Source organism: Chiloscyllium punctatum, chromosome 7 (genome assembly GCF_047496795.1).
Source record: "Chiloscyllium punctatum isolate Juve2018m chromosome 7, sChiPun1.3, whole genome shotgun sequence".
Lineage (NCBI taxonomy): Eukaryota > Metazoa > Chordata > Chondrichthyes > Orectolobiformes > Hemiscylliidae > Chiloscyllium > Chiloscyllium punctatum.
The window spans coordinates 36,039,052-36,056,394 of record NC_092745.1 but is presented as its reverse complement, the minus strand read 5'-3'; the positions used below and the strand labels follow the sequence as shown (position 1 = coordinate 36,056,394).

The 17,343-nt window shown below is 45.6% G+C and overlaps 1 gene segment (V, D, J or C); it reads left to right on the top strand.

The window, feature by feature from the left end:
* The window catches only part of LOC140479444 (immunoglobulin kappa constant-like), a 42,227-nt gene extending 25,603 nt beyond the window's left edge, over positions 1 to 16,624 (top strand). The window contains 3 exon segments of the C gene segment in view: positions 464 to 542; positions 5,435 to 5,566; positions 15,779 to 16,624. Coding sequence covers positions 464 to 542; positions 5,435 to 5,566; positions 15,779 to 16,107 — 540 coding nt within the window.
* The last annotated feature ends 719 nt before the right edge of the window (positions 16,625 to 17,343 follow it).

The window sequence follows — 17,343 nt, the reverse complement described above, 5'->3', positions numbered from 1 at the left end:
ATGAAAACTTTACACAGACAGTTGACCGAGGCTGGAATCGAACCTGTGAGGCAGCAGTGCTAAACATTTGAGCCACCGTACCATCCCAAAGGTGATGGGAAGCTGCCTTCTTGAATCTTTATAGTCCATAAGCTGTAAGTTGACCTACAATGTTCTTGGGAGGGAATGCCAGCATTTTGACCCAGCAACAGTTAAGGAACAGCAATATATTTTCAAGTCAGGATGCTATTTTTTTTGAGGGAAATGTGTAGCTCATAGTGTTCCCATGTACCTGCTGCTATTGTTCTAAATGGAAGTGGACGTGGGCTTGGAAGGAAACCAAAAGAACTGCAGATGCTGTAAATCCGAGACAAAAATAGAAATTGCTGGAAAAGCTCAGCAGGTCTGGTAGTATCTGTGGAGAGAAATCAGAATTAATATTTCATGCTTGATCCAAAATGTTAACTCTGATTTCTCTCCCCAGATGCTGCCAGACCTGCTGAGCTTTCCTGCAATTTCTATTTTTGTCCAAGGGTTTGGAAGGTGCTATCTGAGGATCTTTGGTGAGTTTCTGCAGTGCATCTTGTCGATATCTGCTGCTACTGAGCATCGGTGATGGTGAGAGTGGATGTGATGCCAATCAAGCAGGCTGCTTTGCTCTGGATGGTATCAAACTTTTTGAGTGGATAAGAAAGACATAGGATACAATAGACATAGACAGGAATCGATGAGAGGGATATGGGCCAAATGCAAATGAGACTAGTTCACTTCAGAACACCTGGTCAGCATGTAAAAGTTTGGCTAAAGGGTTTGTTTCTGTGCTGTATGACTCTATGACACTATCAATCTATAAATGTTGTTGAAGCTGCACCCATCCAGGCAAGTGGGGAGTATTCGATCACACCCCTGACTTGGTTGACAGGCTTTGGGGGAATCCGGAGGTGAATTACTCGATACAGTATTCCTTGCCTCTAATCTGCTCTTGTAATCATTCTGTTTCTGTGGTGAGTCCAGTTGAGTTTCTGGTCAATGGTACCACAAAATGTTGACAGTGGGGATTCAGTGACGGTGATAGCATTGACTGTCAAGGGGCGATAGCTAGATTGTCTGTTATTGCTGATGGTCATTGGCTGGCATTTGCATGGCACCAATGGGAAATGTTGCTTCTCAGATGAAACCTGGGTATTGTGCAGATATTGCTGCATTTGAACATGGACTGTTTCTGTATATGAGACGTTGAGATTGTGCACTTATTGGCAATGATCCACATTCATGCTCTTGCCTTGAGTTGCAATATCTGTTTGGAGTCTGTCCAATAGTAGATAGATAGTACCACACACCAAAATGGAGGGTAGTCTCGATGCGAAAGTCAAACTTTGTTTCAACAAAGACTATGTTATGGTCACTCTTATGAATTCTGTCAAGAACAGATGCATCTACAGCTGAGGTGAGGATGGGGTCAAGTACGTTTTTCCATCTTTTTGGTTCCTTCACCACCAGCTGCAGAGCCAGTCCCTCAGCTACGCCCATTAGGAACCAACCAGCTCGATCAGAAATGCTGCTGCCAAGCCACTCTCAGTGGTGGACATTGAAATCCCACACCCAGCGTAAAGTCTGTGCCTGTCACCACCCTCAGTGCTTCCTCCAAATGCTGTTCAACATGGAGGGGACCAATTCATCAGCTGAGGGAGGAGACCAATTCATCAGCTGAGGGAGCAAGATATCTTGTAATCACCAGGAGGTTTCCTCGTCCATGTTTAACCTGGGGTCATAAGACTTCATGGGGTCTGGAGTCAACTTTGAGGCCTTTCAGGGTAACTCCCTCCTGGCTGGAGACCAATGTGTCATCAGCTCTCCTGGGTCTGCCTTTCTGGTTGGACAGGACACATGCGGGACAGTGATGGCGGTGTCTGGGACATTGTCTGTAAGGTATGGTTCTGTGAGTATGACTGTGTCAGGCTGTTGCATGACTAGTCTGTGAGACAGCTCTCCTGAATTTGGCACTTGCCCCCAGATGTCAGTAAGGAGGATGGAGCAGGGAAGACAGGGTTGTTTCTGTCAATACCTTTACTGTGTCAAGATTGATGCCAGGCAGTCCGTTTGGTTTCATTTCTTTGTTGAGATGTCGTCACAATTGATACAACTGAGAGCCTTGCTCAGCCATTTCAGAGGGCAGTTAAGGGTCAACCACATTGCTGGGAGACAGTGCCATGAATCCCAACATCACATTCTGACTTCCCCGACTTTCCCTTTCTGTATGTGGAAGGCCGAAGCCTGCCAGCAGGATATTCAACTGCAGGAGCTATCACAGTCCCTGCATAATTCTTTCCCCACATTAATCCAACGCAAATCTTGAATTCACATCACACCTTCAATGTCCAAAACATTCCAGGATGTTGCACAAACTTGCAGTATGAGGAATGGGGGAGGGTGGTGGAAGAACATAAGAACTAGGAGCAGGAGCAGGCAATTCAGCCCCTCGAGCCCGCTCCACCATTTAATACAATCATGGCTGATCCCGTCTCAGCCTCAACTCCACTTTCCTGCCCACTCTCCATCATCCTTTAACCCATTACTCAGTAAATATCTGCCCATTTCCTCCTTGGTGTGAGACAGGGAAGGGACGACTCCATTTCAGACAGTTGGGCTTTATGGAGTGGGTGGAAGAAAGGTGAGAGAGGACACCGGAATTATGGAATTAGGAGGTGGGATGAACAGGCATAAGGGTTTCTGCAGTCAAGGGGCTGACGTAGTGATGGAGGGGATGTGGGGTTTGAAGCTCAGATACTGGAGGGTGCAGTGATAAGAACGCCCATATTTACTGGTCTCTATTGGAAGATACAGTGGTAACAGGATGCATGTCTACTGGTCTCCATTGTAAGGTCCAGGGCAAAGAAGGACCGAGTTTACTGGCCTCTACTGAAGTGTCTTGTGAGATGGTGACCCATGTTTATTGGAGTCTATTAGAGCATCCAGTGGGCTGGGGGCCTGTGATTACTGGTATCTGTTGAAGGGCCCAGTGTAATGGAGGTCTATGTTTACTGATATGTATTGGATGATCCAATGGAATGGAGATCCATATATACTGGTCTCTGCTGGACATTCAGTGGGAAGGAGGCCTATGTTTACTGGTCTCCATTGGATAGTCCAGTGCACCATGGACACCATGGTGGGTGTGGGGCTCAGTTCCTTTCCGCTGTAATTGTGTGATGGTCCTGACCTCATCCCAGTAAAACACCCTGACCCAGAACCTGACCGTGGAAGGGGAAGGAGAAGGGAAGGGATTAGGTCATGTTGTGAATGGACGGGATGTGTCAGTGGGTCAGAACCTGTCCTGTCCTTCCAGCTTACACTGATGGCCTGAAGATCTCCTCTCTCTGCTGGGCCTTCATGGAATGAGGTTTGTGTCCAAACCAATCCTCAGTGAGAACAGGCCAACAACACAGAACTGCCCATTGTTTAACAAGAATCTGTCCATCATCATGAGACAGGCTAATGCCTGGTCAATGTGGAAAATGGGGACTTAGTCCTGGAGAAGACATGCTTCTGGGGTCAAGGGTTAACATCCATTAGTGGGCCAGAGCAGAGGGAAATTTGCCCTGCAATTAACTGTCACCACCTGGGATACTGTGAGAAAGAGAGGGAAGAGAGACAGAATGAGGGTTGGAGGGAGAGTGTGTGTGTGTGAGAGAGAGGGAGAGAGGGTAGTGTGTCTGCAATAATGTGAGATGTGTGGAGGGAGTGAGAGAGATGCAGACCTGGAAGTAGAGATGATGAGGTTGAAGGATATGGGGAGAGAAATAGAGTGGGAGACAGCGTGACTGAGAGGGACGGAGAGAGAGACAGAAAGAGACCAGGAGATGTGAGACCAAGAGTGAAGGGAATCAAGAGAGAGACGGTAGGGTTGAAAGTGTGTGTGTGTGTGTGTGTGTGTGTGTGTGTGAGAGAGAGAGAGAGAGAGAGAGGATGGGAGAGATTAAGAGTGCAAAGAGAGAGACAGAAAGAAAGAGTTGGCAGATGTGAGACAGAATGGGAAGAGAGGGAGTGATAAAGAGAGAAAGTGATAAAAAGAGAGAGACAGCATCTGGGCGCCACATTGTGGGAAGGAAATGATTGTACTCGGGAAGGTGCAGAGATTTCCCAGGATGCTGCCTGGGCTGTAGGGTCTGAGTGATGAGGAAAGATTGGAAAGACAGGGGTTGTTTTCCTTGGAGCAGTGAAGGTTGAAAAGAGACCTGACAGAGGACTATAAGATTACGAGGGGCAAAGATCGATTCGACAGGAAGGCAGTTTTTATATGAGTAGAGGAGTCAAAAACCAGGGTCAGAAACTGAAGGTAACACAGACACAGAAACACAGAAACTAGAAGCAGGAGTAGGCCATTCGGCCCTTTGAGTCTGCTCTGTCATTCACATTGACCAGGCATTAGTCTGTCTCATGGCTGATCCTCCATCTCAAAGCCATATTCCTGATTCCTCCCCATTCCCTTCATGCTGTGAAGAGGCAAAACAATAACCTGAAATACATTCAATTCCCTCTCCTCCATAGCCGTCTGCATTGTAGGTACAGAATTTAACAGGTTGACTATCCTCAGAGTGAAGAAATGTTTCCTCATCTCAGCCCTAAATGGTCAACCTTGTATCCCCCAAGTCTGGGTCCCCTGGTTCCAGAATTCCCAACCAGGGGAAACCTCCTCATTGTCCAGCTCTGTTAGAATATTATACATATCAATCAGATCCCCTTTTATCCTTCCGAACTCGAGTGAGTCTCGGCCCAGTGGAGTTGGAGAATGAGAGGAGAGTTGAGGCAAAATGTTTTCACCCAGAGGGTGGTAGGATTCTGGAACTCACTGTCTGAAAGGATGGTTGAGTCACAAACTCTCATGACATTGGAGCAGGGTTTAGATAATCACTTGTGTTGCTGTAGCTTCCAGGACGATGGAACAAGAGCGGGAAAATGGGATTAGTTTGTCAAGGTCTTTGTTGTCTAGCACAGACACAATGGGCCAAATGGACTCATTCAGAGCTGTTCACATCAATGACTCTCTGAGACAGACAGAGAGAGAGTGAGAGTGCAGGGCTGACGTGGCTCTCTCTGTCTGATGCCATTTACATACTGAGGAACACCCAGTCAGACTCTCACAGGCTGCAGCTTTATAAAGCAGAGCCCAGTGAAGGGAGAGTTTATAAGGAACCAGGCACAGGGACAGGAGCACACACCATGATTTCACACATCCAGCTGATCTGGCCCCTGGCATTCTGCATCTCAGGTACAAATCTCTCTCCTTCCACCTTGAATCTTTAGCTGCTCTCCATTTCATTCCAATTCCACTGATTTGTGGTTGAAGGGAAAATGCTGAAACCAGAGGAATGCTCAGTGTCTCCAACAATCTCTCATTTGACAGGCTCTTTCTGTTACAGTTCTGACTTCACTGTGTTTCTCTCTGACCCCTCAGGTATCAATGGGGACATCACCATGACCCAGTCTCCCCCGGCGCTGTCAGTGGAACTGGGCCAGACCGCAACCATCACCTGTACGGCCCGCGAAGACATTAGCAGCTACCTTGCTTGGTACCAGCAGCGAGAAGGTCAGAAACCCTCTCTCCTGATCTATGGTGCAACAACTCGATTCACAGGAGTCTCCAAGCGATTCATCGGCAGTGGATCAGGGACCAGTTTCACCCTGACAATCAGCAACGTTCAGAATGAGGATGTCGCTGACTATTACTGTATGCAGCGTTACACCAGACCTTCCCAGTGATACAGAGCCGTATAAAAACCTCAGTACACACAGCACCACCTCCTGTATTGATACATTCAAAATTACATGTTGCATGTAATAATGGACACACAACCCTACCTCCACCAACAATACACATAGTTAGATATAAATGAAACTGAACAAATTACCCCATGCAGGGATTGTCACTGTCCACAACACACTCCAATCCCTGTGGTGTCCACCGCTCACTTAAGGCCTCAAGTTTCCCTCTTACACTCCATGGCCACATGTGAAGAGCAGCTACAAGATTTAACATCGATAAATAAAGTTCACAAACCGTCCGAGCCCAGCTGGACACAGCCCAGAGAGAGAAACAGAATGAGACAAACAGAGAGAAAGAAAGACATGAATGAGGGAGAGACACAGAGGGGCAGGGAGAGGCTGAGGGTGAATGAGAGACGGACAGGAAGAGGGTGAGAGTGATGGAGGGAAGCAGAGAGAAGAGGTTTTTGTACAGCTTCTGCACTGGGAGCTCTCACTGTGGTACACGTTCGGTAAAGGAACCAAGCTCAGACTGAGTAAGTTAACCCCAATCCTCTGTTATTAAGCACTGAAACTTTCTAAAACACAAATGCTGAATTATAGAGTCATAAAGTCATAGCGATGTACAGCATGGAAACAGACCCTTTGGTACAACCCATCCATGCTGACCAGATATCTTAATCCAATCTAGTCCGACCTGCTAGCACCCAGCCCATAAGATCATAAGACCAAAGGCATAGGAGTGGAAGTAACGCCATTTGTCCCATCGAGTCCACTCTGCCATTCAATCATGGCTGATGGGCATTTCAATTCCACTTACCCGCATTCTCCCCGTAGCCCTTAATTGCTTGTGACATCAAGAATTTATCAATCTCTGCTTTGAAGACATTTAGCGTCCCGGCCTCCACTGCCCTCCACGGCAATGAATTCCACAGGCCCACCACTCTCTGGCTGAAGAAATGTCTTCGCATTTCTGGACTGAATTTACCCCCTCTAATTCTAAGGCTGTGTCCACGGGTCCTAGTCTCCTCGTCTAACGGAACCAATTTCCTTGCGTCCACCCTTTCCAAGCCATGTATAATCTTGTAAGTTTCTATTAGATCTCCCCTTAATCTTCTAAACTCCAGTGAATACAATCCCAGGATCCTCAGCCATTCCTCATATGTTAGACCTACCATTCCAGGGATCATCCGTGTGAACCTCCGCTGGACACGCTCCAGTGCCAGTATGTCCTTCCTGATGTGTGGGGCCCACAGCTGGACACAATACTCCAAATGGGGCCTAACCAGAGCTTTATAAAGTCTCAGTAGCACAGCAGTGCTTTTATATTCCAACCCTCTTGAGATAAATTACAACATTGCATTCGCTTTCTTAATCATGGACTCAACCTGCATGTTTACCTTTAGAGAATCCTTGACTAGCACTCCCAGATCCCTTTGTACTTTGGAAAGTACTTTGTATTTTGGCCATATCCCTCCAAATCCTTCCTATTCATAATCCATCCAAATGCCTCTTCAATGTTGCAATTGTACCACCCTCCAATTGTTGAAGGTGTTAGTGGGGAGCTTCAGTGAATGAAATGCTTGATTGAGGAGCACTGTGTCTAACAGGGGTCCAGCTGTATTTCTTTAGTTCCATTGCCCCCTTGAAGCAGCAGTTATACTCACTGTGTGGAGGAGCTCTGCCCATTTGCAGCCTGTGGGCCCATTCCTGCAGCATGGAGTGAAATCAGTGAGTAGCCTCCTGCCAGTCTCAGTGTGACGGACACGGGCAGAGTTTGATGTGAGCTCTGGCTCCCTGTCCCAGTCTCTGATCTCACTGACCTCAGCAGCAGCAGCAGCAGCAGCAGCAGCAGCAGCAGCAGCAGCACAGTGAGACACCGAGCTCCCACCTCACCCAGCTTTAACTCTACTCAACCACGCAATCACAGAATTGTTACAGTGCACAAGGAGACCATTCTGCCCATCCTGTCTGGACCAGCTCTAAATGAGCAATGACTGATTGTCATTTTCCTGCCTTCTCCCTGTCACCCTGAACATTGTTCCTTTTCAAATAACAGTCTCATTCCCTTTGGAATGTTTCAATTGAAGCTGCCTCCACCACACTCTCAGGCAGCGCATTCCACACCTTAACCACTCACTGGCTGAAAATTATTTTTCTTCATTTTACTTTTGTTTCTTTGAACAATTACTTTCAATCTGTGGCCTCTCACACTCAAACTTTTTCCCGATTGGGAACATTTTCTTTCTATTTACTGTATCCAAACTCCTCGTGATGCTGAATTCCTTGAACAAACCTCCTCTCAGCCTTCTCTTCTCCAAGGAAGACAGTCCCAACTTCTCCAATCCACCTTCATCACTGACATTCCTCACCACTGGAATGACCTTTGGTTTCTCCAGATAGCCCAAACCCACCAGTCCCAGCAACAGATGAACAACACCTTGCTCAGCAACACTCCACAGGGCCCTCCAATTCACTGTATGGGTTCTCCGTGGGTTGGCTTTCCAAAATGCAGCATCTCACTTACTCTATATCGGAACACATCTGCCACTCCTCCACCCATTGCCTTATCTGATCAAGGTCCTGCTGTACTCTGAAATAATCTTCTTTTCTATAGACTGCATAGTGTAATATACACTGTTAGTAAACTCACTAATTGTACCACCTACATTCACATCCAAACCATGCTTTCAAATTACAAAAGTCAGTGGACCCAGCATCAATCCTTGTTTCATACCACTGGTCACAGACCCCCAGTCTGAAAAGTAGCTCTCTGCCACCATTCTTTGTCTCCTATCTTCAAGCCAATTTTATATCCAAATGGATCCCCTGGATCCCATGTGATCGAACCTTTCTAATCTGTGTACCATGTGGAATCTTGTGAAATGCTTTGCTGAAGTCCATGTTGAAAATGTCTGCCTTTATCAATCTTCTTTGCCGCTGCTTCAATAAATCTCAGTCCTTCAGAATCCCCTCAAAAAACGTATCCCCCACTGACATCAGGCTCACTTGTCTATATTTCCCTGGCTTTTCCTGACAGCCTTTCTGAAATAATGGCTGTCAGGAACCTCTCCAGTTCTCTAGCTCCTCACCCGTGGCTGTTGATGACACAAATATCTCAGCAAGGGGCCCAGCAATCTCTTTCCTAGATTCCCACAGTATTCTGGGATACACCTGACCAGGTCCCAGAGATTTTTCCAAGTTCCCTAGCTTCCATGTTGTTCTCCACAGTAAACACAGCCACAAAAATATTCGTTTGAGATCTCACCTATCTCCTCTGTCTTACCAAAATGCAGCACTTTGCATTTATCTGAATTAAACTCCATCTGCCATTTCTCGGCCCAATGGCCCAGTTGATCAGGATCCCATTGTGCTCTCAGATAACCTTCTTCAGTGTCCACTGTGCTACCAATTTTGGTGTCTTCCACAGATGTACTAACGATTCATCCTTTCTTCACATCCAAATCATTTATATAAATATTGAACAACAATAGCACAAGTTTCCACAAAAAAACCGCCATGCTGACGATCCCAAATCAGTCCTTGCCTTTCCAAATGCATGTAGATGCTGTCTCTCAGAATTCCTTCCAACACCTTACACACCACTGGTGTTAGACTCACTGGCCTGTAGTTCATTAGCTTTTCCTCACAGCTGTTCCTCAATAATGGAACAACATTAGCCACCCTCGAATCAGACAGCACCTGACCCCTGGCTGTTGATAATACAAATTCCTCAGCAAGGGACACAGGCAATCTCTTCTCTAGCTTCTCACAATGTCCTGGGATACACTTAGAGTCATAGATCAGATTTATCAAATTTATGCATTTTAAGATCTCCTCTTCTGAAATGGGGATTCTTGTCAAGACATTGTTATTTATTTCCCTGAGTTCCCGAGCTTTCATGTCTTTCTCCCCAGTAAATACATTCATGAAATATCCCTTTAGGATCTCACTTGTCTTCTCTGGGCCCACACATATGTGACCTCATTTATCCTTAAGGGGCCCTATTCTGTCCCCAGCTAATCTTTTGCCCTTTTATTATTCAAAGAACACAGAACATAGAACATTACAGCCCAGTACAGGCCCTTCAGCCCTCGATGTTGCACCGAAGTGTGGAACCAATTTGAAGCCCATCTATCCCACATTATTCTATTTTCATTCCACATGTTTATCCAATAACCATTTCAATGCCCTTAAAGTTGGCAAATATACTACTGTTGCAGGCAGTGCATTACACTCCCCTAATCCTCTCTGAATAAAGAAGCTACCTCTGACATCTGTCCTATATCCATCAACCCTCAATTTGAAGCAATGTCCCCTCATGCTATCCATCACCATCTGGGGAAAAAGTCTCTCACTGTCCACCCTTTCTAATCCTCTGATTATCTTGTATGTCTCAATTAAGTCATCTCTCAACCTTCTTCTCTCTAATGAAAACAGTCTCAAGTCCCTTACCCTTCCTTCATAAGACCTTGCCTCCATACCAGGCAACATCCTAGTCAATCTCCTCTGAACCCTTTCCAAAGCTTCCACATCCTTCTGATAATGCTGTGACCAGAACTATAGGCAATACCCCAAGTGCGGCCGCACCAGAGTTTTGTACAGCTGCAACATGACCTCATGGCTCCGAAACTCAATCACTCTGCCAATAAAAGCTAACACACCTTACGCCTTCTTAACAATCCCATCAACCTGGGTGGCAACTTTCAGGAATCTATGTATATGGACACCGAGATCTCTCTGGTCACCTAAACTACCAAGAATCTTACCATTAGCCCAATACTCTTTATTCCTATTGCACCTTCCAAAATGAATTATCTCACACTTCTCCACATAAAACTCCATTTGTCACCTCTCAGACCACCTCTGCAGCTTATCTATATACCTGTGTAATCTATAATATCCTTCGGCACTATCCACAACTACACTGACCTCAGTGTCATTCGCAAATTTACTAACCCATCCATCAGCACCCTCATCGAGCTCATTTATAAAAATGACAATCAACGATGACCCCAAAACAGATCCTTGTAGTACACCACTAATAACTGAACTGCAGGATGAACATTTCCCATCAACCACCACCCTCTGTCCTCTTTCAGCAAGCCAATTTCTGATCCAAACCACTAAATCACCTTCAATCTCATGCCTCTGTATTTTGTGCAATAGCCTACTGTGGGGAACCTTGTCAAATGCCTTACTGAAATTCATATACATCACATCAACCACTTTACCCTCATTCCCCCTGTTTGGTCACCATCTCAAAGAACTCAATCAGGTTTGTGAGACACGACCCACCCTTCACAAAACCATGTTGAGTTTTCCAAATCAACTTATTTCTCGCTGGATGATTATAAATCCTATCTCTTAGAAATTTTTCCAACACTTACCCACGACCGAAGTAAGGCTCACTGGTCTGTGATTACCAGGGTTGCCTCTACTCCCCTTCTTAAAATCTCCTTTTTATTCACTTTAATTCTTCTACTTCTGCCCTCAAAAGGGCTCAGGGATTGCTTGCCCTCCCTTAAGTATACTTTGACTGTTGCTGATCTATACCCCATATTATTCACCTCAGGAATTTCTTGCCAACCTTTGACCTTAGTTTATTCAGAGATGATGTGTCCTTACCCCATGGAAGTTGGTGATTTCCCCATTTGGTCATTTTGACCCCCGAATGGTCTTTGTTCTTTTCCACTGTCTCCCTAAACTTTGTGATACAATAATCACTCTTCCCTAAATGTCCTCTCACTGACACTTGATTTACTTGAGCCTCCTCATTCCCAAAATCCAGGTTGAGCAGAGCCTCCTTTCTCATTGGATTGGAAACACACAACTGGAGAAAATTCACCTGAACACACTCCCACAATCATGGCCAAGCTCTGCCTGTGACGCTGCTCCAATCACAGGCTATATTCAGATAATTAAGTCCCCCATTATAATAACTCAGTCATGTTTCCACTTCCCTGTAAGTTCCTTGGAGATTTATTCATCTGCATCCAGCCCACTGCTTGGTGACCTATAGACTGCACTGAGGATTCTGTGGTCCTTGGTGTTCGTCTCTGATGTTACATCCTGGTTTCCATAGCCCTGCCAAATTCGTTTATATCCTCTCCAATAACACTAACAAATTACCCCACAAGGAAATCTGTCCCAGCTCTGTTCAGGAGCAATCCATCTGTTCTCTTCAAGTCCCGTCTCCCCCTGACCCAGTCCTAGTGTCCCAAGAATCAAAGATCCTCCATCCTGTATCCTCTCTCCATCCCCACAGTCACTGGAATTATCCTTCAGTTCCTAATCTCACTTGCAAGGAAGCACTGGAAATAATCTGGAGATTCCTACCTTTTAGTACCTGCTCCTAATTCTTTCCCGAACTCCCTAAATTCTGACTGCAGGACCATATCCCTTTTCTCCCTCTATCACTGGGACTGATGTGGACCACGATTGCTGCCTGTTCCCCCTCTCCCCTCAGGGTGCTGTGCAGCCACTCAGTGATATCCTTGACCCTGGCACCAGGGAGACAACACACCATCCTGGATTCTCATTTACAGCTGCAGAAACACTTATTGATTGCCCTCACTATCGAATCTCCCCTCACAGTCTTCCCTGTGCCCCCCTGTACAGCTGAGCCCCCCCCCCCCGCCGCGGTGGTGCCATGGACTTGGCTCTGGCTGCACTCCCCAGATGAACAATCATTCTTATCAGGATTCTGAAGTGAATCTTGGTTGGAGAGTGGGATGCACTCAGGGAATTCCTGTACTAGCTGTTTGGTCCTCTTGGACTGTCTGCTGCTCCCCCATTCCCTCTCTCCCTGTATACTCTGAAACTGCAGAGTGACCATATCTAGAAACATGCTCTCCATGGAGCTCTCAGCCTCACGGATGCTCCGCACTGACACCAGCTGCTGCTCCAGCTCCGAAACCCGGTGCTCCAACTGCTGTCACTGACCACACTTCCTGCTCTCATGGTGGGAAGCATTCAGATCCTAGCTACCTCTGTGTGAAGTATGCTCAATGAAAGGGCCTCCATATCTTTTTGCAGCAGTGAGTTCAATAGATTCACAACCCTATGGCAGAAGGAATTCCTCCTTATCTCAGTTCAAAAGGGTCTTCACTTCACTCTGAGGCTGTGCGGTCATGTCCCGGTCTCTTCCCCTGTTGGAAACATCTTCTCCGCGTCCACTCGAGACAGATCTCTCAGTATTCTGTAAGTTTCAATGAGATTCCCCTCATCCTTCTAAACTCCATCGAGTCCTCAACTGTTCCTCATATGATAAGCCCTTCATCCCCAAGATCATTTTTGTAAAACTCTTCTGTACACCCTACAATGCCTGCACATTTTTCCTTATATACAGGGCCCAAAACTACTCACAATAAATGAATTGTGTTCTGCAGTACATCTCTTTTCTTGTGTTCTAGCTTTCTGGAAATGAATGCTGACATTGCATTTGTGCTCCTAACTGCCAATTTAACCAACATGCTAACGTTGAGAAAAACCTGATTATGACTCCTTAGTCCCTTTGTGATTCAGATTTCTGAATACTTTCCTCATTTAGAAAACAGTCTATGCCTTTATCCTTCTTACTAAAGTGCATAAGCTCACACTTTCCCACACTGTATTCCATCTGCCACTCCTTTGTCAACTCTCTGAGCCTGATCAACTCTTTCGTCAGCTTCTCCACTTCCTTAACACGACCTGTCCCTCCACTTTTCTTTGGGTTGCCTGCAGATTTGGCAGCAATGCCATCAAATCCTTTGTCCAGATCATTAATTAATAATTCATTTTTGGTGAAGAGCTGTAGTCCCAGCATGGACCTTTGCAGAACCACACTAGTGTACCGGTTGCCATCCTGAAAAAGATCCTTTTATCCCACTCTCTGCCTTCTGCCAGGCGGCCAATCTTCTATCCATGCCAAGGCCTTGCTCCTAACACCATGGGCTCATCTCTTCTTCAGTAGCCTCCTGTATGTCACTTTGTCAAATTCTGTCTGTAAATCCAAATAGATCATGTCCACTGGTTCTCGTTTATCTAACTTGTTCATTCCTTCCTCCAAGAATTCGAACAGATTTGTCAGGCCTCACCTTGATGAAGCCATGCTGACACAGCCCGACCTGACTGTGCACTTCCAACTCCCCTGCAATCTCAACCTTAAACTGAAGTCTACAATCTCACTCATGACTGAGGTCAGACTAACCAGCCTATAATTTCCCATCTTCTGCTTCACTCCTTTCTGAAACAGGAGCGTTACATTAAGAATTTTAAAGTCCTCTTGGAGTCTCCCTGACTCCAGTGATTCCTGAAAGATCACCATCAATTTCTCCACAATCTGCTCGGCTATCTCCTTCAAACTCTGGGGTGTAGTCTATCCAGTCCTGTTAACTTATCCATCTCAGAACTTTCAGAATCCCCAGCACCTTCTCCCCAGTGATAACCATTACTCTCATCTCTGCCCCGGAATCTCTTTAAGTTCTGGTATACTACTGGTGTCTTCCAGCATGAAGACTGATGTAAAGGCACTATTCAGATCCTCTGCCATTTCTTTGTTCCCCATTAGTACTTCTCCAGCCTCATTTTCCAGCAGTCCAACATCCAGCCTTGCATTCCTTTTAGCTTTTATATTTCAACAAAAAAAAACAGTCTTGCAGTCTTCTTTTATATTGCCAGCTGGCATTTCATCATCTCATATTTTATCTTCTAACCCCGTATTGCATTGTTAGTGAAAAGCTTACAGGATCTGTGGGTTTTAAATTAGAGAATAATGTGTAAAAGCAAGGAACTGATGCTCCACCTCTATAAATCACTGATCAGTCCAGATTTGGAGGATTGTGTTCAGTTCTGAGCACCTTATTTAAAGAACAATATTAAAACCCTGGAGAGTGTTCAAAGGAGTTTTATTGGAATAATACCAGGAATGAGGGATTTTCGATACAAGGAAAGCTTAGAGAGATTGGGCTTATTCTGCTCTGAGCAGAGAAGATTAAGTGGTGATCTTTTCGAGTTGTTCACTGTTTTGAACAATTTTGACAGCGTTAAGGAGGATATTCCGTTTCCATGAGTTGGTATGTCTGTAACTATGGGTAACAATTTCAAGATGGTCAGCAAGACAGCTAGGAGTGAGGTGGGGAGGAATGTCTTTACGAAGAGAGTTGTTAAGATTTGGAACATGCTGCCTGATAGGATGGTGGAGGTGGATTCTGTTGAAGGTTTCAGTGTGTATATTTGAAATTGATGAAGTTAGAGAGCAACAGAGATCAGTCTGGAGAGTGGGACTGGCTTGGAGATGGGTTGAATAGCCTACTTCTGTACTGTCAATTCTATTATTCCATTTTATCCTGTCAGCTCTTTGCCTTCCTCTGGTCTTGTTCAATTTCACCCCTGCATTTTCTATCCTCCTCTTAACTTTCTGCAGGATTGAACACCAGATAACGAAGATCACCTTCCCTGTTTGGTCTGCCCTACTCTGCCTGCTTTGACACATTCCAGACTGAGAGTCTAGATTTGTACATCCCCATCCTTAATCTTTGTGGGAACAGATTCTGAACGATCTCTGTCTCGTCCTTCGAGGCCTTCCACTGCCCTGACACTGAGTTCCCGTCCAGTCGCTGTTTCCAGTCCACTTTTACCAAATCACCACACAATTTAGTAAAATGCTTCATTTCCAAATGAAAACTTTCACACTTGCTCCATGGTTTTCCATTTCCATCCCTCCTCTCAATCTCACTGTGTTCTGATCACTGTTACTGAAATGCTCCCTCATTGATAGCCCTTCCAGCTGCCCACATTCATTCTATAAACGATGGTCTAAAACTGTCCCTTCTCTCTCTGCTGCGTCACCATCATTTTCTCAGGGGCAATTAGGGATGGGTAATAAATGCTGGTCCTGCCAGTGACACTCACATCCCAAGAAACAATTTGTCTTTTGTCAGGTTTGTTAGGTATTGACTACAAATGTTCAAATGGATTGTTTTGCCTTTTAATGTTCGAAGAGTTGAAAGCCCTTCGAATGACAGGGATTAAAATTGTTTCTGTTGGCTTTCAGGCCGTGAGAACTCTCAGCCCAAGCTGACCCTGCTGCCCCCCTCCCCAGAGCAGGTCAATACCAAGGGCACTGCCACCCTGGTGTGCCTTGCCAATCACTTCTATCCCGATGAGCTGGAGGTGCAGTGGAAGAAGGACGGTGCAGTCATTTCGGACGGGGTTCAGACCAGCAACTACCTGCAAGCTTCGGACAGTACCTACAGTGTCAGCAGCCTGCTGACCCTCTCTGGGTCTGACTGGGAGTCCAACGCTCGCTTCTCCTGTGCCCTCACCCACGTGACCCTCCCCTCTCCCCTCAGCAAGAGCATCAGGAGATCAGAATGTGTGTAGTTTGAGACAGTCCACAGCGGAGACAGAACTTAAAACAGAACAGGGCTGAGCTTGCAGGTCAAAGGTCATTGTTAGCACTGAATTTCAATTCTCTTCCTTCTCAGGACTGGCTCAGAGACACTTCTGAGGTTCAGGGGTTAAGACAGGATACTGGGACAGGTTAGAGAGAGTTTTATGCTGTGTCAAATCTCATGTTGTCCTTGTCCTGGGAGTGTATGATGGGAACAGTGTTGTTTTGTGATGCCAAGTAAAAACTTTCAAAGGTGCTGAAGACTGTCAGCTGTACAAAACAATGTGAACCCCAGAAGTCTCTGCTTCAGTAAACCAGATCTCCTTCCTGCTCAGCCGCCAGTTCCATTTTAAGGTTTTGTCACTGTTTAAAGGGACAGGATTCTCATGTTATTGAGAAAATCTCCACAAGTGTTTTGCCTCAAGCTCCATTGTGGCAGTGAATTTGTGCAGCTTCCTCTGTCTGGGCTGTTACTTGCAGTCTATTTTCTGTCAATGTCAATCTGGAAAAAGGAATAAAGATGAAGAAGATTCAGTCTCTGTCTCTGTGTACTTTGGATTTTTTTTAAAGTAAGAGAATATCTGACACTCCTGTTGTTTTATTTTATAACACTCCCACACCATCCCCTAACTGTGGTACTGCTTATATTTTCCCCAGCTTCCATGTTGTGTGTATGCAGGTGTGGAACACAGTGAAAGATACAAGGTATACAAATACTTATTCAATTTCCACAACCAGAAAGAAAGGAAACACCCAAGTGTCGAGTGACAAGCAGTGTCCTTCTTCGGGGGCAATGCTACATGATCAAACAGTGAAGGGGAGGGCTGTGTACATTGGAAATGGACTGCTGCCTGAGCTGCATTTCAGCAGGTTATTGTCACAATTGGCTACTTTGCCTGTCAATCAATTCCATGTCTGTTGTAGGTGATACTGACAGCCAATCAGCAATCACTTTTAAATGATCCATTTGATCTGGAATCTGTCAAGGTTACAAACAGAACGAAAACTGAAAGCTGTTGGGACTCAATAATTCCAATCTGAGGCATTCCCTCCTCACTCTGTTGGTCCAGATGCAGCTGGTGGGATTGCACTGTGCACTCTGTTGTTTGCGTGGTATCACCTGAAATGATGTTCAGCCTATCACAGATACTGCAGGCTATGTGTTTCTGTAAGTGTGAGTGTATTACTTAATGCTGCTTGTACATGTCTCTTTGAGGTATGAGTGT